The following is a 22,641-nucleotide window of genomic DNA, read 5'->3' on the forward strand; positions in this document are numbered from 1 at the left end:
TGGGCGGTGCGGGGCTGAGCGCTGTGCCCACCGCCGGCGGGAGGGCGGGGCGGCAGCGCAAGGGCAGCCGGCCCTCCTGCCTCCTCCGACCTCGCCTCCCCTCGCACCGCCCTCCCCATGCTGGCCCTGTGCGCGGGCGCCGCTCGCAGGTAGGCGCGGAGGGGAAGGTGGGAAGGTGGCCGTTTCGCGGCCGGCCGCGGCGGGCGGTCTCCGGTGTGGCGGCCGCCTGACTGGAAGCCGTGAGAGCCCCGAGCCGCCCGCGGCTGACGGGGAGCTCCTCGTTCCTGGGGGAGCCTGGCCTGGGCTGTGGCCCGGCGTCTTGGCGTGGCGCCGGCGGTGGGGCCTGGCTGACCCCCCTGCGGCCGGGCCGAGGGGAAGCTGCCGGGCGGCTCTGAGAAACGCCCGCTCGCCTGGGCGGGGCGGGGCGTGCTCCGAGAGGCCAGGCAGACAATAGGGCGGGAAACTTCGCAGCCTGTGGGGTTTATTGCCTGAGCTCCTGGCGTGTTTCCCGCAGTCCGCCTCCCCTGACATAACCTCCGCTATGTACAACTTGCAGGTGGGCAAGGCGGGTGAGGCGGGGGCTCCGCCTTGGAATTCCTGCACCGAGTATCAGGCGTACCGCAGGAGAAAAGGGCAAGAAGACAATAGAGCGAGGGCTAAGGCTGAAGCGGTGGGGCTTTTTGGCAAGGTGTATGTGAAGCGAGACGGGGCAACGTCTACTTTTAAAAAAAATATTTTTAAAAGCTTTTAAAAAAGCTATTTTTAAAATAGCTTTTTAAAAAGGTGTGTCGCTGTCTCACATTATATGAGGGGTGAGACGGGTACAAATTTATTATCAAAGGGTTTTAAAACAAGGGATTAATTCTTTTCTCTGTAATGAATACTAGCTCTAAATGGACCCAGAAAAACAGTGTGGAAGACGGCTTATAGGCAGTTCTAGATGGACTAGACAAATGAGCATCATTGGAGAAATTGAGAGGGCAGAAGAATATAGGCAAAAGACCAGATTTAGTAGGAAACATGGAAACAGTAGGAGGGTCACAGCATAAATACATTGTGGTAATGAGAATGGAGCTGAATTTGAGCGTAAAATGAAGAAGATGGTGACTGCTTGTGGACTTCTGAGAAATGACAGTTGTGTGCTTTCTGAAAGAAAAGATGTAAAGTGAATTATAGGAAAGATGTAAGTGAATTATAACATGTTATGCACGTGTATGAGTTCCTACCTAAGGTCTGGATTGTCTGTTAGTGGCCACAAAGTGCCTTGTTCAATTACTTTGCTGTTGATCTTAATTCTATCAGAGAAACCAGTAAATATTTGTTGCCGGATAGTAAGGTCATAAAAGCAGCACTGAGGGTAATGTATGTATGAAAAGATTTTAAAATGTTTGTATAACTTGTAGTTTTTTGAGTCGCTCACATTGATCTGAAAAGCTAAATGTGTATCTGTTACAGGAGTACAATCAATGTAGAGTGTATAGTGAATTAAGTTGCAGAGAATCCTTTTTTTTTAAAGGTGTAGTGACAAAATTAATGGCTTAGTGTTAAAAGGCGCTAGATTTTTTTCTATTCCTTCAAATGCAGCTTAAGAAAAAAAAAAAAAACAGTTTCTAATGGCAGTTAGGGAGCTTTAAATTAGAAAGTACTAAACATGCTATCCTCTTGCTATAGTGAGATCTGTCTGTGCCGAACACAGTCATGACACAGAGCCAAGTACTTTTCTAAGGAAAATGGCCCAGGAATTCAAGGCATGTGTTCACTGTTCGTACATTGTCAAGAGCCAAACAGATGAAAGGACTGGGAAGTGAAGGGTAACAAGGATTTCAAATGTGTTTGTCCAGCAGGAAAAAGTGATTACTGATACTGTGGGGCTGTAGTCCCCTTCCTTTGGCTCAACTGAAATAATGTTGCCCTGTGATTAGCTTTGAGCTATTTATACTTTGCTTGTTCTGTCTTAGAGTGTTTGGGGTTTTTTTCCCCCATTCTTGTTTTTGCTTTGGGTTCCTCAGTCATCTGCTTACTTTGCTTTATTTTATCCTTGCTTTACTATGAAATATACAATTACTTCTTGTCTGAAGCTGTGAGTCAAAAGTGAAGCAGTATGGAGATATATTTAAAGTTCAAGCAAGAATTAAGGATCTCTAAATAATAACGCTGTCTTAAAATCCATCTTGAGAACGCATACTGAATGCAATGTATCTTACATTAAAGTAGATGCTGCTGAATACTCATTGTGGTTTGTTTCTGAAATGCTTTTTAACTTTTTCATATAAAGAAAAAAAAAAGTATTCCATTCCATATGAGGCTTGATTGTTATAAAGCTTTGCTTAAGCCATGCCTGTCTGCTATCGTTTATGTATGTTTGATAGAACTTGAGTCTTACTTTCTGGGAAATGCCAACATATGGCATATTATTCAAGTATTAGATAATTTGTCCTGAGGCAAACTGTCAGGTTTTATACTGCCTTAATGGGACGTGTCTGTTTTTTTGTTTTGTTTCTTTTTTTCTTTAAGAAGGCCGCTAGATGGAGTCAAAATGCTGAGACCTTGTGAATGTCGATTGCAGGTACCTGTTTAGTATGGTCTTCACATACACAATGCTGGCTTCCAGCATGCAGCGCTGGTTCTTCTGCAGCCAGTAAGACTACGAAGTGTGGTTTAACTAAGATCTGCTGTTTCAAAAGATAGAAAGACCAAAATGGTCTTACTGTTGTTCCTAATTTTAAATTGGCAGCTTTTACAAAGCCTCATACAGTAAATTACTGATTGAAAAAGCTGTTCATTGCGTTCATTGTGACTTGCAAATCTGCTCTTACCTTATATCTGTAGGAATGTCCCCTGAAGTATACATAAGGTGCAGCAAGAAAAACTTAATTGTATTTATTTGCCATTAGAGTACTCAAAAAGTAGAAGATGACTAAATTATCTGAATTTGAGAGCTTTCTCTCTCTGTCTTTCTCTTGTCTTTAAAATCTTTGCTTCCACTTCACCCCTGAAGCTGTTATCCCAGATCTTTTGTCAACAGAGAATATAGTTTTCCATGCTACATGAAGCTGATGTACTCCGATTTTTGTGTGGCTACATGGAACTGTCAGATCTATTAGCAAGTACAATAAACTGGTCTGTATATGTTTCCCAGAAATACATTTGTTAATATACTTTTTTCTATAAAATTATACTTGTCATTGTAACTAATACAATTAGTTTAATTAATTCTTGTGGCCAAGAAGGCCAATGGCATCCTGGGGTGTATTAGAAGGGGTGTGGTTAGCAGGTCAAGAGAGGTTCCCCTCCCCCTCTACTCTGCCCTGGTGAGGCCGCATCTGGAATATTGTGTCCAGTTCTGGGCCCCTCAGTTCAAGGACAGGGAACTGCTAGAGAGAGTCCAGCGCAGAGCCACGAAGATGATTAAGGGAGTGGAACATCTCCCTTATGAGGAGAGGCTGAGGGAGCTGGGTCTCTTTAGCTTAGAGAAGAGGAGACTGAGGGGTGACCTCATTAATGTTTATAAATATGTAAAGGGCAAGTGTCATGAGGATGGAGCCAGGCTCTTCTCAGTGACATCCCTTGACAGGACAAGGGGCAATGGGTGCAAGCTGGAACACAGGAGGTTCCACATAAATATGAGGAAAAACTTCTTTATGGTGAGGGTGACCAAACACTGGAACAGGCTGCCCAGAGAGGTTGTGGAGTCTCCTTCTCTGGAGACATTCAAAACCCGCCTGGACGCGTTCCTGTGTGATATGGTCTAGGTAATCCTGCTCCGGCAGGGGGATTGGACTAGATGATCTTTCGAGGTCCCTTCCAATCCCTAACATTCTGTGATTCTGTAATACTGTTGAGGTGAAGATTAATTTCAAAACTGGAAGTACCATTAAACAGTGTTGGATGGAGTCATAGCTATCCATATGTAATCAGAGTTAAATGAAGCAACGGGCTTAAATCTTGACTGTGTTATAAAGTGATTATCAATAGTAGGAGCATATTGTGGACAAGCTTGGAGGTTTTTGCGTTTGTATTTTCTAAAGCTGGTACTACCCTTTGCTGCTTCTGCTTCATAGATTGTGGCTTTTTTGTTTTATTTTAATAGCGTTAATTGAACACGCCAACAAAGGGTTGCTTGGCATGTTCTGGTCATGGAAAATGTTTCTATGTAAAACCAGACTTACTTACATAAATGTTTAATATGTTTAAAATACTTACTGCACAAGTTAAAAATCAGTCTGTAAATTCAATTGCTTTGGTTGTCTTTGCAGCAGTTATGTTGGCCGCTGTATTGCTGTAATAGAGTATTATAAAGGCCGGTCTCCTTTCTAAAATCAAATCAAATTTATGTTTTCCAGAAGCAGCAAGTAATCAGATTGTAGATTTTTTTTGTAAAATAAATTACCTGGCATTCTAGCAAAAATAGCAATGATTGCAGTCTGTAACTTAGAAGCTTTGTTTTCTTCTTAAAAATCCTCTTTTAGAAGTAGCTACTAAGCTTTTAAGTTATTATGGAACTTACACTGCTTTTGGTAGAAATTTTCATTCTTACTGCTTTCAGGATTGGCAGATTAATACCATAATTTGTCAAAACAGCTTCTTCTGTACTACTCTTTGTGTAGCTGGAAGTCCAAACCAAACCTTCTGTGCCTTTCCTCCTGAACTTCTCATAGATGGATGAAGCAGTGCACAAATGCATAATATCTTTCAGTCTGCCCTGTATGTCATTCCACTGACATTATTAGATGCCATAGGACTCACTCAAGAAAAAGGCTGGTGCAAGTTGCCAACAGAGGCCAGTTAGATATTCATAGTAAAAATGCAATGTAAATAAAGGTGCTTTAATTTTGAAGGACCTCACAGGAATATAGGGATTCGAAGAGGCAATTGGGGTGATCAAGTCTAGTCCTGTGCTACCTTAGGTAACCGAGTAATATAATCCATTTTTTAAGCTGGTCAAGCTCCATGTTATAAATAGAGGTGATTTCACTTCCTGGCGCTTATTGGGCAGCTGTTTTCAGAATCCCACTGCCCTGATGGTTCCAAATGTCTCTTAAAATTCTATCTTACATGTATTTCTGACCAATTTATTCTAATTTGTTTTTATGTCTGTATTGCCTCTTAGCATCAATAGCTCTTTTCACTTTGGGGCATTTAAATGGTGTACTTAATGACAGAAATCATCTCGAGACTTTTTTTTGTTAGACTAAATCCATGCATTTCATATGTGTTTCTAGCAGCAGTGCAGGCTTAGGTGGCTATTGACAATTTTGATCTTTTGTTTAGGCCAGCAGAACTGTTTTGAAGTCACACATCAAATAGATGATAGAACTGATAAGCTGAAAAAAAGCTGTCCACCCTCCATATTTTTGATCCACTCCATTTTTCACCTGTATGCTGCACTGACTATTTTCAAAGTATGACCCTACAAACAGTTATGCTGCTGTAATTGATGGAGTGGTGTACAGAGACAGAAATGAGCAGAAAAGGGAGGAACAGGAAAGAAGGGGAGTATCTTAAGGCAATACTGTTGCTGGATATGAACCTTATCTTTTACCCAAGCTTGTTTAGATACATCTACTGTTCTACACTGCACTGCAGAAAATTTAGTATAATATCTGAAACAGTTTGAACTAGTCAGTTCAAGCATTAGCAACAGCCTACCCATGGCCACATGGGATAATTGCAGTATACACATAGCATTATTCACAGACCTACATTTGTTTATCTTTCCATCTAATTAAAACTGAATCAACTTCTGATTTTTCAGTCCAAGCAATGGCTGGCTCTTCTGTAATGTTGCTGTCATTTACCAAAAGCAAGCTTAAAACAATAATTGCATCCTGTTGGTTCAGTTGCTATTTGAAGAAAGCTGTTTGCTGTTGCATCTGGTTCCTACCATTATTAATAAATTTATTTTCCAGTTTATATCTGGGAAGTTGAAGTTTCCCTCAGTGATACAATTTGCTGTAATATCTTCTCTCTAATAACATGACAAGTGTAGTTGTGGAGCATTTTTTAAACAGTCGTACTATTTTAGCTGTATTATTCTTGTTTCTTTATAGTCTATTTAATCTTTACTTTTGGCTTTGTTTCTTTGGTTTTTTTTCTTGAACAGATAAGATCAAGTTAGTAAATTATCAATTTTATTGCAGTATGATACATGAAGTTTGGAGAATTTATTTATTTATAGTTTTATATAGACAAAGAATATGAAATACTAAGCCATGAAAGAAATGGCCACAATTTCACCTGTGCATCTGTTTTTTACTTGCACGTTGTTTTTTATTAATCTGATGTCAGTTACATTGGCCTTAAGTACAATCTGATTGACTGGTAGCAAGGTAACAACACATGTCTCTGAATGGTTATTTGAAGAGTTGCATGTAGCGATTGGTTTTATGGGAAATGTTATGTTACAGTTTTTGAAGGCCCACCTTCATTTGGTCAATTATAAACACAGATCTGTCTGAGTTTCTACTGCCTTTGTTAATCTACAAAAAAGACTGCTTCCTTGTATCAGGAGGAGGAGACAAGGTATCAGCAATTCAAAACGAGGCAATTCTGTGTTATCCTGTCTCTAACAGGTAAGACAACCACTTGCTGGCATTTACAGCAATCATTTATGTAGCTGTCAAACTCATATGTGTATTCCCTAATGCAACTATCCAAAATCAGGTGGCATCTTTTTTTTTTGGAAATTAAAAGTAATGCTCTGTGGTGATCAGGGACCCTACATTCAAGTTCAGGAAATCAGTCTGACTTTAATTATTAACTAAACTTGTTGGACAGGCTGAAATTAATATAATCTGTTGATGCTGTGACTATTTTAGTGTTTATTTCTGATAATATGTAGTTGATCAGTGACAGGGCTGTGTGTTCTACATGTCTAGGTGAAGGTAATGAATGACAGAAAGCTGTAGGTTCCCTTTAAAAAGAATACCTGCTTCATATCCTGCACTTTAGCATAGTTGTCAGCTTTTATGTTGTTCAGGCTGTTGTTTTCCTTTGATCCTATTTTACTTTTATTTTAACCTTAATTTGGCACATTTTGTATTCTTTCTGATGTTCTTGGGGGCGTAGAGTTCAGAACCTTGAACCTACTTTTGAGGCGGTTCCCCTTCAGCTCCCATGAGGTTGTACCAGAGCTGCACTAACAAGGTGTGAAAAACGAGACATAGGGCAGTCCAGTGGGAAGCTGTTAATGACTTAATGAAGTACTGTTCTTTAATGGATTTGTAGATTCAGGGTAGAATTCAGTGGGTTTGGGGGATGGGAAACTAATGCATTCTGAGAATGCTAATACTTCACCTTTTGCTTTCGTGAAAGCAGCTTCATTTATCATAAACTTCTGAGATTCAAAGTTTCAGTAGTCCAGTGGAGAAGCTACTAAGGCATTAATGTCAGAACTGAGTTGGTATCAGAAAGATAGAACAGAGGTGGAAGGAATATTCTTTATTCAGACTTCATTTTCAGAGTTAAATCATCAATATGCGGGACATTGATGTTTCTGTATGCCAGTAGAAGTGAAAAGTAAACATCTTACCTACACTGATATGGGAGGATTTGAAAAAACTGTGGTAACAAGGAAAAAAAAAATTCTCAACATAAAGTGTAGGCAGAAATGTTGTCTTTCATTTTTGACTTGCATAAAAATAATTTTGAATAGGCTATTTCTAGAGAATTCCTCTTACAGACAAGTGAGACTTTTAACAAAAAATCTTGCCTTCAAACAGAAGCCCTGCGTGCCGCTCTTTTCAGATTGTTGGCATTTCAGTCTTCTGCTTTTTTTTTCCTTCAGGCTAAAATTGCCTATCCTTTTATGCATGTTTCCTGCATTGTATGCCAAAACTTCTCTGAGCGCTTATGCACATACCAGACTGGTTTTGCAATGAAATTAATGCATGTACAGTGGCTAGTGTTAAGAGAATAAGGTATTTCATGTAAAATAGTGTTAAGTAAACATCCCTTTAGGTGGCAATCTCTCTGTGTGTGTTCTTGTATTTCTCTAGTTATGCTTGAAAATTTTAAGTTGTCATTATTACCTTACCAACATGTTTTTTTCTTTTAAATTATGCGCCTGAAATAGGGAGGCAGATAGTAAGTCTCTGCCAGCCAGAGATCCTCCTATGATACTAAACACTGCAGCAAGTTTTACTCCTTGAATGCAAGCTGTCTTTTAATTACTATCAAATTATTATCTTCCTCAGCAGCTACTTCATATATAACTGAGCTTTTAATGTAGTCGCCAGGTGGACATCTTGTTGACTCTATGGGTTTCTATTAGCTCCTCTTCAGTCAGTTGCCTGAGTCTGTATCCTTCTCCTTTATACTACCAAGTTGAGTGTCAGTTTGTTGGGGTGGGAGGATAGAAGCCTATATTTCTGAAGCTAGTATGCTCTTAATTTATATTTGGATTTGTTGCTCCAAGTCACTTTTTTTTTTTTAAATATTGTCAAAAAGATTAGTGAAAAGGCAGCCATTAATTGCACAGCACACTAAAATCAGTTGCATAAGTAAATTCTTCTGCTAGCTAAAGCTGAAATATAGTTGATCTATGTAATCAGGATTAATAGTATATACATTACAGTAAACTTATATACCTCTTCTGGCAATAGAGTGAAACTGTCTATTTAAAATCCACAACAACTAAAGGAATAAATTTTCAAGTGAGTAACAACCAGAAGTTTTTCTTCCATGGCTGATTATGTGGCAGACATCCTGTATAAATATAAAATTATTTGTTGTGATGAGTATGACCAAATGAGTTTTTGTATGTGTCTTGTTTTGTGCATCTTTGCAGTTCTTGGTCTTCATAATCAAGAACTCACTATGTGGGTTTTATTCCTTATTTCAAAAATGCAGATACTGTCCGTTTCTCTAGAGTTTCAGTAACTGTAATTCTGTTTTTCTTAGAAGATTGAATAGTAACTTGATCAGTCTGGTTTTGTCAATACCAAAGTTTTTATCCCTGTCCGCACTTAGTCATCCTCTAGATGGAAAAGGTAGAAGACGGACCTCTAATTTATTTAAAATTAGACTTAATTGAAAAGGGTAACGGCTGTGTATGGTCCTGGTGGACAAACTATGGCTCTATAAAGGGCGTTATTCTTGCTTCTAAAAATATTCTGTAATTATTCAAGGTCTGTTGCCTTTTCTTTAATGTTTACTATAAACTGCCTCTTGAACTAGAATCTTGCTTTGCAAAGATCATTTTTATACTTTCAGGTCCATTGGGCCACGGCTTGTGTTGAGAATGACATTAGGAGCAGAAATTACTAGCCAGCTCAAGGCTTCTTCATACATAGCATCAGGCCGAAACCTTTTGAAATGGGACCTGTCACCAGAGCAAATTAGAACAAGAACAGAAGAACTAATCAGGAAGACAAAGCATGTATATGACAGTGTCGGGATGCTTGATATTGGAGAAATAACACATGAAAATACTGTACGGGCCTTGGCAGATATAGAAGTGGAATATGCAGGTTAGTGTATGTTTTCTGTGATTCTTTCCATAGGGCATTCCGCCTGCCCATAAAGAAACACTGAGAGAAGATAGTTGTTGCTTATAATTCTGATCCATGCTGTTCTTGTGTAGAATGTGTAGAGGCCTCTCAAGTCCTCTGATCACAATAATGTTTCAGGACCTGTCAGCAATATGTAACATGATCAGCTACAAAGTTCTGCTGCTTTATTCTAGAGACAAAAATAAGGATTAGGAAAACTGTGCTGTTGATCTCTTTGATGCATCTAGAGATCTGAATTGGTCACCTGTTTTCTTTTAGCATGTGAAGCGCCACACAGTTACATTTTCTTTTCCAACTGTGTACAACCCCTAGGGGACAATGTGCAACAGTGTCAACTACAGTGTCTGGTATGAATAGTACATTAAAACGTGATAAGCAGTGCTTTTTTCAGACACTGCAGAGTCTGAGACAGGCAAGTCAAATGGAGCAATGGAAAGGTTGATAAGCTCCTAGTGGAGAAAATGTGATGGTTGAGGACAGGGGAACTTTTGATTGCTTTTTTGAAAGAAGACTGCTTTACTTGCTAATTTTGTATTGTGGCCTGCAAGGCCTTGAAGAATCCAGGGAGAGGTTTTGGTCATGCAGTCACATCTATATTGTTCTGAATGAATTATCAAGACATGCCAATACATGGATGGAGTTTAATCATCAAACACAGGTCATTCCGTTAATTTGTTAATAATTGCCAGTCAGAGAAGACAGGAAAAATAAAAATGTGTCTTGGGTGGCTTTGTTTTGAAAAACCTACAAGATAATGGCTGCATGACTCTCAGAAAGTAGTCAGTGTAATAAAATGTCAAGTTCTCTTAAATCCTCTAAAAAAAATCCACAGTAGCAACAACAAGTGCTGAAAACAGCCACCTTGGCTTGGAGCAAAATCTTTGCCTAGCAAAAAAGAGCAGCCTGCAGCTCAAATGATTGTACTGTAATATTAGTCTGGCTTTCACATTACTTAGAATTACAGTTGGGGCACATCCAGTGAATTGACTGGAATTGATGCTGGCAGAAAGACAGAGTAATCTTCATCCGAACAGCCTCCTGTCTACCAACGTATTTGGTGTAATTATTGTAAGCCTTTTCACCAAGGTGTAACACTCTCTGCTTTAAATTAAATTAGAAGGAAAATCTGTGTTTGATTCAGAAAATAATGGCCATCAGCTTCTCAGCACAGTGACCAAGACTTGCATCTTCCAAGACAGTTTTTTCTCTACATGCTATTGCAGTAGTGGGTCATATTTAAGGCTTGGGTAATAGACTGTTTCTGTAAAATGTTTATTTGTTATAATGGTGTGAGTTTTTTTCCTTTCACCTATTCATTTTTACATCATCTGTAATCACTTTATTTGCTTCAAGCCTGATCTGAAGTGTCAGGTTGCTTTGGGTACTTGTTTCTTATGTCTTCTATAAATATGAGAATGGGGGTAGTTCCTTATCCTTAAAGCATTTCTAGCCTTCTGTGTAAGTGTTCGTTGTCTTTTATTTAAACAGTGGAAAGAAGCATGTTGGACTTTCCCCAGCATGTCTCACCTGACAAAGAGGTACGCTTAGCAAGTACAGAAGCTGACAAAAAGCTTTCTGATTTTGATGTGGAGATGAGCATGAGAGAAGATGTCTTTCAGAAGATTGTTTATTTGCAGGTAAATCACAATGATATCTGCATAACTTGTGGAAATGGAGATAAAATTCCAGCAGCGAAAAACTTTTCTCCAAAGAAGTTAGTATCCACAGCACTTTTCAAGATCCCCATCACTGTGTGTGTTTCCCCTGTGTCTGTATCAGTCAAATCTTTCCAGTGGGACACAGCTATACAAAAAAGCTGTGGTTCCATAAAACTTAAGCCAGTGTAACTTGGTGCTCCCACTCTTTGCCTCTCATGTCTAGGTGTGTGCATCCTTCTCTCTCCATCGCAAGAGCTTTGCCTTTTTTTTATCTTCCAATGACCTGGTACAAGGAAGCTGAACTAGCGGAAGGAAGCCCATCAGGAAAAATAAAATTTATTGGTTTCTGCTGGCTGAGCTCCCTCAGCTGGTTTGCCCAGAACATCACCAAGGGGCAAGGAAGAAAAGAGGCAATATAGGAATGTATTTAGGTTGGCTTATACTGCTTTTGAGTTTGTGTCCAAAATTGTGCTTTATTGAAGTTGAGAATTTATGTTTTAAAGTTGAGTTTTAAATTATGAAAGTTAATGAGAAATTATGAAAGTCAATGGGAACATATAACTGATCTCCAAAATTACCTCTTTTGATCTGCAACTCAAACAGGAGGAACATTTGTTTTTGTTCAAATGCATCTAGTGACATTTAGTAATAATTTTCCAAAAGTGTAATTTAAAGATAACACAGGGAAGCTATATAATGTGATAACTAAACTATATACATTTGTCCATGCTTCGGATGTGAATCTTCCCTTTCAACCCCACCAATTTTTAACCTTCTTGTGATGCTGATAATACATTGGAGTCCTATTTCTTGGAGTCATCTGTGCTTTTTGCACCATCGACTGGGAACCAGAATAATATTTGCAGCACCTTCTTAAAGTGCTTTCCAATACCATCGTCTTCTATTGATGTGTTTTCTAGGCACATTTTCAAGTGTTCTCCTCTAGCTGGGTATTGTTGTTTATGTGTTTGTGGAGGTATTTAATAGCTCCATTTTGAGGACCTTCTGTTGTGTGTTGGCAGATAGTGCATTATGTTGATTCCCCCTCCCCCCCTGTGTCTTATGTTGATTTTTTTTTTCCCTGCTCTGTTGCTATTAATTAAATGGTTTGATATGTATTTATATACATAATAAATGTATTATTATTTGTGTAGTACACACAGATACATTTAGGGCTAATCTGCCATATCTGTGTATCTATCTATTTTTAATTTACAGGAATTTCTGATAGTAGCTAGTGAAAACTGTTATTTGCTAGTATTACTTTCTTACGATCTTTTTTTAAAAATCTTTTTCATTTGGTGCTTTCCTACTTCATCTTCCTTTGCAGCAATATTTGGCTTTTATAACAGTTACTTAAATAACAAACTTTTATACTTACTTAAATAATAAACTTACTTAAATAATAAACTTTTATAACAGTTGCTTAAATCTCCATTAAATTTTTTTTAGAGATTTTTCTTGCCTTAACTGCAGCATGCAAGCATGTTTTAGTATTAGTTTTCCAGAGGTGCAACCTCTGGAGTACTTATCAACTTCATAATAACTGTGAAAATAGTAGCAGTTTTTGCTGTAGAACAGATGTGAAATTGCCAATAGTGCCAGACTGATCAAGTCTTGCTATTTCCAAATCACAAAGATCTTGCTAATTTTTGGTAAATTTCTAATGTCTTCTTTAAGAGTTAGAAACTCTTAGTTGGAAAGTCAGGTTCCAGGAACACATTAAAAAAAAAAAGGACCTCCACAAACAGAAATGTTTTGCTGAAATCGTTTTAACAGTTTAAGTGAGCCAGTAAAACATTTTTATTAAATCAGGTTTTTCATGGCCTCACTGAGGCCATATACCATAGTCCAGGTATATGAATTCGGTTTCATGATCCCATACAGGGGCTGGATAAAAATGCAGTAAGGAGAATGAGGGCCTTCACACTCCCATGTTATTTATAAGTCAGTCCACTAAAAGATGAGTAAATCTGCTTAGTCTCAGTGACATCTTGAATGTTTTTGCTCCCTTTAACAAGGACTAAACTTTTCTAAGTTAACAACTGTTTAGTATTCTTTCTAAATTCTGCTTTATTTAAGAACTGTTAAGGTTTTTGTTTTAATTTTAAAAAAACCCTGAAAATAACCTAGTCTCTCTCTTTTCCCTGCACATTAGGGGAAAAAAATTCTGCATAAATTTATGTTGTTGAATATGCTCCAGATGTTATTCTTTAGAAAACTTTTATTTTGGAGTCAGAAACTTGGACTAAAGGTGAATTTGGTAGTGAAACTATCATTTTAAATTTTATTACTCCTAACATCTGCACATGTTGGCTAGCAGAGGCATGCTTAAGAATGTTGCCAATCTTCTCCACACACATGCCCTCAGGAAACTCAGCCTGATGTAAACAGCTGCTGCAGTTTTTGTTCATGATATTCTAGGTAGGTTTTGTTTCTTATTCTGCCTGAAGATTTCTTCATTGAATAAGGTAGCGTGGTTGTCCAAAACAAGTATGAAATGGTATATAAAATCATCAACCGTGACCATTCTAAAACTTCTCGGAAGTTCCAAAATTTCATGTGTGTAGTATATTCAAAGTTAGCAGTTCTGTTGTGGAAATTGTTCATCAAAGAAACACAGGATGACATAGACCATCCTGATCAGACCAAAGTTCAGAGATGACCACAGAGCATCCTTGGTTCCTGTGCCTGTGAGGGTTTATACATTCACTTATTTGAATGTGTATTATCCTTATCTTAAGCATGCCTGTGATACAGATAAACTTCACAAAGGCTAATATTAAGACTAGAAGCTATTTAACATTTCTTTCTTTTGAAGTATATGGAGAGATGTATAGTCATCAAGAGAAGGATGAAGAACGCTACCTTAGTTTTCTCTCCTTTTCCCCAAAAGAATCTTTCTCTCTCTTAGCTTTAGAAGGAGCCAGTATTCACTGGCTTTAACGGCCTAAAATTAGTGTTTGTGAATTCCCTTCTTCTGCCCAAAATCTTTGCTAGGTTTGGGTCCAGGAGATTTTCATGAGTCTTACAGTTCCATATGCCTAATGGAGGGACTGGGAGATCCCTCACAGTGCCTAAATAACTCAATGAGATGTTTCACAGTCCTCTGTCCTTAACTGCCACTGTAATAAAGCAGTGTCTTTTTATAGAGATAATAATATAGAGTAGTCCATGTTTTTCTCAGCCTTTCTATTTTTGAGTGTTGCAGCACAGTTAGCACAATATAAATGTTAATGTAGGGGCAGTATCTGCATTTTTCACCTCTATCATTTTGAAGTCATGCTTTTTCTATCACCCTAGTCTTAGGTCAGAAAAAAAGAACTCTGGAATTGTGGGTTGTCCTGTGCAAAAACAATATGTGAAAGTTCTGATTGTTACAAATATTTTTGTACTCAAATATCACAGCATTGACATTTCTAGATGCAGTGCTTGGTAGCATAAAGATCTTCATGAAGCTGCAGAATTTCAGGGAGTATTCTTTGCCAGAAGCAGAGCAGGAAGCCTGAGTGTCATAGGGATTAGGGTAATAGCGTTCTTTTTGTCTTTGTGTTGGGAAATATTCTGTGTGGCTTGCCTTATGCATTTATCACAAATCAAGATGGAGATATGAGGTCTGACTTGGAGAGAACAGAGGGCATGATTTTCTTCACTTACTTTCCTCCCAAAAGGAGATTTCCACCATTTATATCCTTTTATTTAAAAACAACAACAAAAAAAGTGATGGCTGAGTGCTGCAAAAAAATCATAGCCAGGTGAAGGGTACACCATGCAATCACATGGCTCAATCATAATTGACTTTAGCTGTGTGGTGACCTATAATAATTAGATCATCCTTTTGTGAGTCTACGGATTCTTTTAAAAATTACCTATAAACAGATAGTATTAAAAAGAAAAAATATTCATCATATGACAGTATTGGTAAACTAACTTGAATCTGCCTATTCCTTCAGAAAAGTTAGTTTATCACAAAGTGAGGTGATTATTGTAATTTTTTTCACTGGACTTAGAAATTCTTGCATATAGACTATTGGTATACGCTTAAGAGTTTTAGGCACAGTTGTACTAATGCTTAGCCGTCCTGCTGTAGCGTAATTCTACTAGGACTTGTGACTCTTTGCAGAGTAAAAACAAAGCTAAACCATTCTAAGCTCTTTCATCATTCTAAAAACCAATTTCCACTAATTTTTTAATCCCATATGCAGGGCAGTGGTGGGAGTAGACATTGCTTATATATTGTTGTGTGGATTATTTTTAAATGGCAGTTGGGAAAATATCTGTTTCAGAGGGTTTTTTCTTATTTATTTTCTCTTGGAATACAACTAGGTTCCTGTGTCTTATTTTTTCTGCTTAGGGAAGAGAGGTCATTTGCACTGGCAGGTCATTAGTTGACAGCTGTACACAGTTGCGTAACTCTTTCATAAAATTTGCATGTTTCAACATCCTTACTTTTCAGAGGTGCTAGTCAAGAGTTAATTGTGTGTAGGTAAGCTGATGAAAGAGTTGTTACAAGTCAGAGCTAATTCCAACAGCTTCATATTTGAAGGTGAACTTAAATAGAGCGTGTCCTTTTTAACAAGGACTATAAGTTAATACTTTTTTTAAAATTAGTTTTATTAAATTATTTATTAAATCATTTATTATTATTAAATATTTATTAAAAACTATTTATTAAATATTCACTTTTAGATGAGGGAAGATAAAATTGGAATCCGTGCAGCATTATTTTCAATTTAGGACAAAATAGCAGGTTTCTGAATTAAACGGTTATGCTGCAGTCAGTCTGAAGGAAGACTCTCACAAGACTGATCCATGTTCTGTTACAACCTTGTCTCTTAATGTTAGTTGCTTTACGAAATAACCATTCAAGAATCTTCGTAATGGCATAACCAAACATAGAAAAACTGTTTTATTTGTTGTCACTGATTAATATGTTCTGAAAGAGAAGGTGTATATGCTCAAATTTTATGCCATCTGATAAGCTTCAGTGACACATTTAATCTTTTGGGTTTTTTTTTTTAATCCCTCTAAGTTTTAAGGTACAGTGTAACCTTATAGCACTCATTTTCTTCAAGTATGTGTAAGAAAACTATCCCCACAGAAAAAGCTTAAGTGCACTGTACTATAAACTAAAAGGGCATGCCATTATGACAGCATGTAAATGTGCTGAGATACTCGGTAAAAGAAAATTATTTTAAAACCATGCTACATCAATATAAGAATACTGTTGTATAAGGTAACTGTTTTTGGAATGTCCTTCACACTAAAATCCAGGATGTTCCTTTTTTTACTACGGTGGTGTTCTAAAGAACAACTCTGTTCAGACTCTTCTAATGCTTAGTATGTTTCTTACATCATGTTGTAAATGCAATTATTCTATACTGTCATTTCAGCAAACCTGCAATCTTGAAAATGTGAAGCCTGAAACAAAGCGATATCTAGAGAAGTCAGTTCAAGTGGGAAAAAGAAATGGACTCCATCTTTCTAAAGAAGTGCAGAACGTAAATATGGACTATTAGTTTATAAAGCAAAGGTGACAAACTGTTGAGGGGATGAAATTGGTTGTGTAGATGTACTAAGCATATATTTGAACTTTGTGCTTTTGGACCTGCTTAATTACTGCTCTAATCTTAACTGTTCTTAGTTTCAGATCCATCTGTTAAACTTCAATCACCATAAGGTTTTTGAATTAATCTGTTAGACACCCATGGTACTCAGTGGATACAGATGGTATGCATCACCTCTCTTAGCCTTCCAGAGTAAAAGAAGCCTGTCTGGAAGCGTTTTGTTATAAATTCTGATTACAGAGAATGCCTGGATTAGATAGATTCCTAGCCAAGAGACCTCTCAAAAATGTTATTTGTGAGTCCAAGCTTCAGAAGTATGTATAATTGTTACAATGACACAGCTACTTTAATTTCAGTTATTAACCAATGTTGTAAAAGGTGTCCAAGATTTTAGTATTTGACTAAAAAAACTTGAGGTGGCTTAAAGGGAGCACTGAGAATTTTGGCTTCATTAAGGGAGGATTTACTCAAGCATATAAAAGCACTTGTCACTTCTGAAAATCATGAAGTAAAAATGTCAACATCTGAGACACTGAACTCTTTAAATTCTGAGTGATGTTGTATAACAATCTCAATTTGTGACTCTTGAATAGACTTTACCCTTTGTAGAAAACAATTATTCTTCATCCACATCCTTCAGTTAGTGGGAACAGTTTCATGTGTATTTGCATTGCTTAAGGGCAACTGATGCCTCTAAAGGAATTTTGAAATACTTTATAAGGAGACAATAGTTAAATTACATTTAAGTAAAAACTTGACTAATGATAGTCTCTGCCAAGTTTTGCATTTAGTGTGTATCCTTCTACTGGCAACTACTGTGTTTATGTACCCCTTGACAGTAAGGGGTAGAGACCTGCTATGAGATACATTAGAAAATGTTTCAGATGGGTGAATATCAGGATTTTTAAAAGTTTTTGAAATGGTCTTGTCTTGTGTGGGTATTCTGTTCTTTTTGTCATACCTGTACAATTCCAAAGGAGTGTTTTTGATAGATTGCGTTTTTACTCTCTTGATTTTCATGGATTTTAGTGGATATTTTTACACTTTAAATTGTAATTTAGGCTATTCAAATAAAAGAAAATAAGCATATCATGCTGTTCAGAGAACATATTTTATGTATTCAGTCCCCTCTGAGTTGAGAACACATTTGAAATGTTGTCAGAGCAATAGGCCTGACCCAGGGTTCATTGGCAACAATAAAGATAAAAGGGAGGCTGAGGGAGGGTGAAGTATGATGCTACCTGCAGTGTGTTACTTGCTCGGTGATGGTATTGACTGTCAGCTAGCAGAGAGCCTAACTGGAAGAAGTGAAATGCTATTCATGTGGAGGATATTAATTGCCAAGTTTGATTTTTGTTTTTCCACTAAGTTCAGTTTATACCCGCTACAGGAAATAAAGACAATGAAGAAAAAATTGAGTGAGCTGTGTATAGACTTCAACAAAAACCTGAATGAGGAAAACACATTTCTTGTATTTTCTAAGAAAGAACTTGGTGAGTAGTATTCTTGCTCTTTCCATTTCTTCAACTTTCCAGTTTTACTGGAGTAATCGTTTTTGGCCCAGTGAATGATCAAGTGAAATTCTGACTGTTTTCCAGTCTTCTCTGTTTCCTTTTTAATCTTTCCCAAAGTCAGTTTAGAATTACCCTTTGCAGGTGTTTATGATCTCATCATATATTTGCGCTCCTTGAAGTGTTTGCCTTGCATCGTTTGCATATCTATCCTACTTTTTTTCCATAACTTTACTTTTCTCTGCTTCTTTTGTCAGTTCACCATCAGGCTATCCCCTGTGTATTATATTCATTGCAATCATTGGAAAAACTTTTCTGTCCTCCAATGTATTTTAGCTACTTTAATCATTTAAACTGATCTAGAGATTGCATGTGACAGAGAATTTGGGGATGCATTTTCTGAAAGGCAGGGCATAAAATGTGCTTTAATAATACCAGAGGTTTTTTTAATGTCTCATTCAGTTTTTACCTGGTAGCCTTACCTATATTTCTCTTTTGCTCACAAGAGTTTCCAATTTTTATTTTGCATGGTTGTGATTTGAAAAAGTTTTAGCAAATAGTTGAAAAAGAGGGGTTATATTTTCATAGAGATTTCTGATGCAGCAAAACAAATGCAACAATCTCACAAAAAGAGAGGAGAGTAGGTAATTCTGGTGAACGTTGTTTATTAAATTGTGTTCTATAGAAGGCCTTCCTGATGACTTTGTTGAGAGTTTAGAGAAGACTGAGGAAGACAAATATAAAATTACTTTAAAGTATCCCCACTATTTTCCTGTCATGAAGAAGTGCTGCATTTCAGAAACTAGGAGAAAAATGGAATCTGCCTTTAACTCGAGGTGCAAAGAGGTAAGTCATACACTGACTGTTCTACAGGGTAATTACAGAGTTTAAAAATGGAGCTAGATATTAAAATGTTAGATTTGAGTTCTATATATTATCTAGTAATATGAAATCAAAACTTATCTGTGTGATCTTTAACAGTTCCTTGCTCCAGTTTATTCTAATGTCTGAAGACCTTAGAAGTTGATGATCCACCTGTGTGTGTACATATCTTAAAGTTTCAGTGCTGCTGTAAATAGACGTAGAATTTTGATCTTTCGCCAAATTTCCCTACAGTGTTCTGCAGCTGCTTACTGGCATTTCCCTCCCAGAGAAGGATGTCTGTAGCTTCTATAGTACTTTAGGATTCTTCAGAATGAGAGGGGTTATTTAAGCACACATTTTAATTATGAAACACAGGTGATTAAATGTGAAATGAATGCATTACATATTGATGAGAATTTTAATTAGATGTTAAAAAACCCTAATTTTTATAAAAGATTCATTTAATTATCTGAAAAATAGCTGGAAACATGCCTTATAAGAAGAAGAAAGAATTTCACAAATAATTTGATACTGCTGAGACCAGTTACCTAGACAGGTACAAAAATAATTAAAAGGATAGAAAGGAGAGAAGAAGTGTCATTCAGGCAGTTGTACCAACCATTCATTAGAGAACAATGGCAGAGTTGAGCTTTTATACTTGAAGTGCTAGGAAGTGTGAAGAGTACAAGATAAGATAAAATGGCACCAAGAACTGTACACTCTGCAAGTCAGCACACTTAAAGGTATTTGCTGTTAAAACTGTGGGACAATCTTTGAACCTAGTGCTTGAAAAAAAGGTTTTCCCCTGAGAAATTTCACTTTTCCAGAACTGGTGGTCAACACAGTTACATTTTCAACTTCTCAAGGTCCTCCACCACATTTAGGTCAGGGCCTGAGGTTTTTGTGTTTCAGATCTCTTTCTCTGACTGCTGTTGTCAGAGTGGCAAAAGAGGGAAATTTGCAAACAAGCTTTGAATGTGTCACAGTAGCTTTGCTGTCCGGCTTCACCACTAACAAGCAATTAAGCATGCTGTCAGCCATTTCCCTGTTATGTTTCGCATTTAAATGATTCATAAAGGAAATAAACTCTTTGCAACAGTCACAGATTTGTTATTATCCTAAAAGGAAATGGTATATCTTTTGATTAATTAAAACAGCTAAATTATAATAGGGAGAGTAATGACTCAGATTGACTAGAAAACTAGCTACCTGCAATCAAATGCTGTGACAAAAAAATAAAAGAATCTAGCTAAACTTATATTATTCTGTATTTATGTCTTAAAGTGTTTAATTTTAAATGTTTGCTGTTTCTTATGATTATAGATATTATTTAGATAATTGTTTTGATAACATGCGTTCTCTGGCTTCACTTTACAAATTTGCCTCCTTTCCTTTTTAGGAGAACACAAAAATTCTTCAGCAATTGCTCCCACTAAGGGCGAAAGTAGCAGAGCTTCTTGGTTATAATACACATGCCAACTTTGTCCTGGAGGAAAACACTGCAAAAAGCACAGATAACGTAACAGCCTTCTTAGGTTTGTTCTTATTTGTAAACAATACTTTTATATTTGGTGTGGCAACATAACTCCTCCGCCAAGATAAATTTAAATACGTAATTGGGTCACAGTGTCCATCATGTTTAGATAGAAAAGGAACTCTCTGTTGCCTCTGTTCTGGCGTATGGTTCGTTTTTTTTTTGTTTTTTTTTTAGACCATAGCTGTACAAATGCAATTGCTTCAAAACTGGGAAGCACAAGGCAAAAATCTCAAAATAACTGCTTTGTGGCAGCCAATATAGGCAAGCAGTTATGTCTTTCTCTGCCCCAAAATGCAGTTATCCTAATTTAGAACCAGAATAACATGTGCAGCCTAAGCAATTTTATCAGTTCAAGCAGCTGCATCACAGTTGCAGCTTTTAATTCCCTAAGGTTAGCTGCAAATTTTTGTGCCTCTGTAGCCTTAGTGTCTTTTTCTGATATAACAGCATTAAGTATAATGAAAGATTACAGTATGTGATGATGCAACTTCCATGACCTGAATTAAAAAATTAAATCTGGAATGATAGATTAAATCTGGAATTCAAAAGTGCTCTAATGGAATTTGATCTGAAAACAGATATCTTGAAAATTTTAAACTGAGCAGTTTACAGATTTGTAGTCTATTGACCTTAGTGGGCCTGCTCTTGTGCATAGAGTTAACCTCTACTTTCTGGAATTACATAGTTCCACAGAATAGTACCTCTTCCTTTATTAATGTGTCCTAACACCACTTAGGATTGTATGTTGATATATTGTATAAATAAACCCCCAAAAATAATTTAGTACAGCAATAAAGTCTGTTTGATAGAAGTGGGTTTTTTGTGTTTATACATCAGTAAAGAGATTCAAAGGTACCTCTTCCTTCACTTGTAATTCTGTCACATTTCTGCTGTTATGATGTGAACTCAGCTCCATACTTGGCAATACCAATTATCTGTATATTTGTCAATGAACTTACACTTAATTTTAGTTTATAATTAAATGTTAGAATTATCTGATTTTTTAAGTGTACTTAAAATTGTTTGGATTTTTTTCTATACGTTATATTTTTGTAATTCTAAATGGGCTTATATAAGACTGTGTTTTTTCATTTGTTTTGAAGCTGACACACCTCATAATTTAGCAGTTATTGTTGTGACTAACTTTTTAGAGTATGAGTTCATACACTTTTCTATTCAGAAATATAATGTTTCACGGTAATTCTCGTAGAGGGAGGATGTTCATCAAATTAATTGTCAGCTTTAATCTAGTTCTTTTGATATATCCCCAGCTACAAGCATGACAGTATGATTTGCTCTGCTTTGTTTGTGTATATTCATATTTTAAATCAATGTTCATAAGCCGATCTTATGGGTAGGAAGAAAAGCATTCTGTCCTATGACATATTCTAAGTTTAGCATAATATGAGCTTCAAACAGTATTTCAGTCATGTAAATGCATATAGTGCCTTACAGCCTACCTAGAAACAGGAGTGACAATTCCTAAATTTTACACTCTAGATAGCAATAGTGAACATTAACCTGAATTCTTAAGGAAGAAAAAAGTGTCTGGTAGTTCAGAAATTCTTACAGAAGAATAAGTACAGTATGTACTTTATGGGAGTTTCAGTAAGCTTAAATATTTTATATTCAATATATTGGATTCATAGTGCTATGACCCTTTCTTGTCCAAGAAAAGCTGTATTGGAAGAAATTAGGATCATAGAGATTAATATCTGGTGGCTTCGGTAGCCTAGAAGCTACCCATTGTATAGGCAAGAACTTTTTAGTCTCTTGTTCTTTTATAGGACTTTAGCTAGAAGTAGGTCATAATCTGTTTTGAAAAGTCTTGGAAGAAAAAGTAGTGTTTGAATTTTGTGTTGCACTTGCAGTAACTAATAGTAGTTGTAGTCTTTGGCTGTTTCTGCAGAAACACATCAAGACAACTAAGATTACATGAGATAAAATCAAAGGCTTCAAGGAAGTGTCTAGTGTTACTTTCCATTTCTGATG

The 22,641-nt window shown here is 36.9% G+C and overlaps 1 protein-coding gene across 2 annotated transcripts in view; it reads left to right on the plus strand.

Annotated features, from left to right (window-relative positions):
• The first annotated feature begins 13 nt into the window (after positions 1–13).
• The window catches only part of NLN (neurolysin), a 34,345-nt gene continuing 11,717 nt past the window's right edge, over positions 14–22,641 (plus strand). For both annotated transcript variants that reach the window (XM_068422264.1, XM_068422265.1), the window contains exons 1-7: positions 14–149; positions 9,214–9,470; positions 11,001–11,149; positions 16,564–16,671; positions 18,128–18,230; positions 18,934–19,094; positions 20,512–20,647. In XM_068422264.1, the coding sequence (XP_068278365.1) occupies positions 118–149; positions 9,214–9,470; positions 11,001–11,149; positions 16,564–16,671; positions 18,128–18,230; positions 18,934–19,094; positions 20,512–20,647 (946 nt within the window). In that variant the 5' untranslated portion in view covers positions 14–117. The remainder of the gene's footprint in view (positions 150–9,213; positions 9,471–11,000; positions 11,150–16,563; positions 16,672–18,127; positions 18,231–18,933; positions 19,095–20,511; positions 20,648–22,641) is intronic.

Source organism: Nyctibius grandis, chromosome Z, assembly GCF_013368605.1.
Source record: "Nyctibius grandis isolate bNycGra1 chromosome Z, bNycGra1.pri, whole genome shotgun sequence".
Classification (NCBI taxonomy): Eukaryota; Metazoa; Chordata; class Aves; order Nyctibiiformes; family Nyctibiidae; genus Nyctibius; species Nyctibius grandis.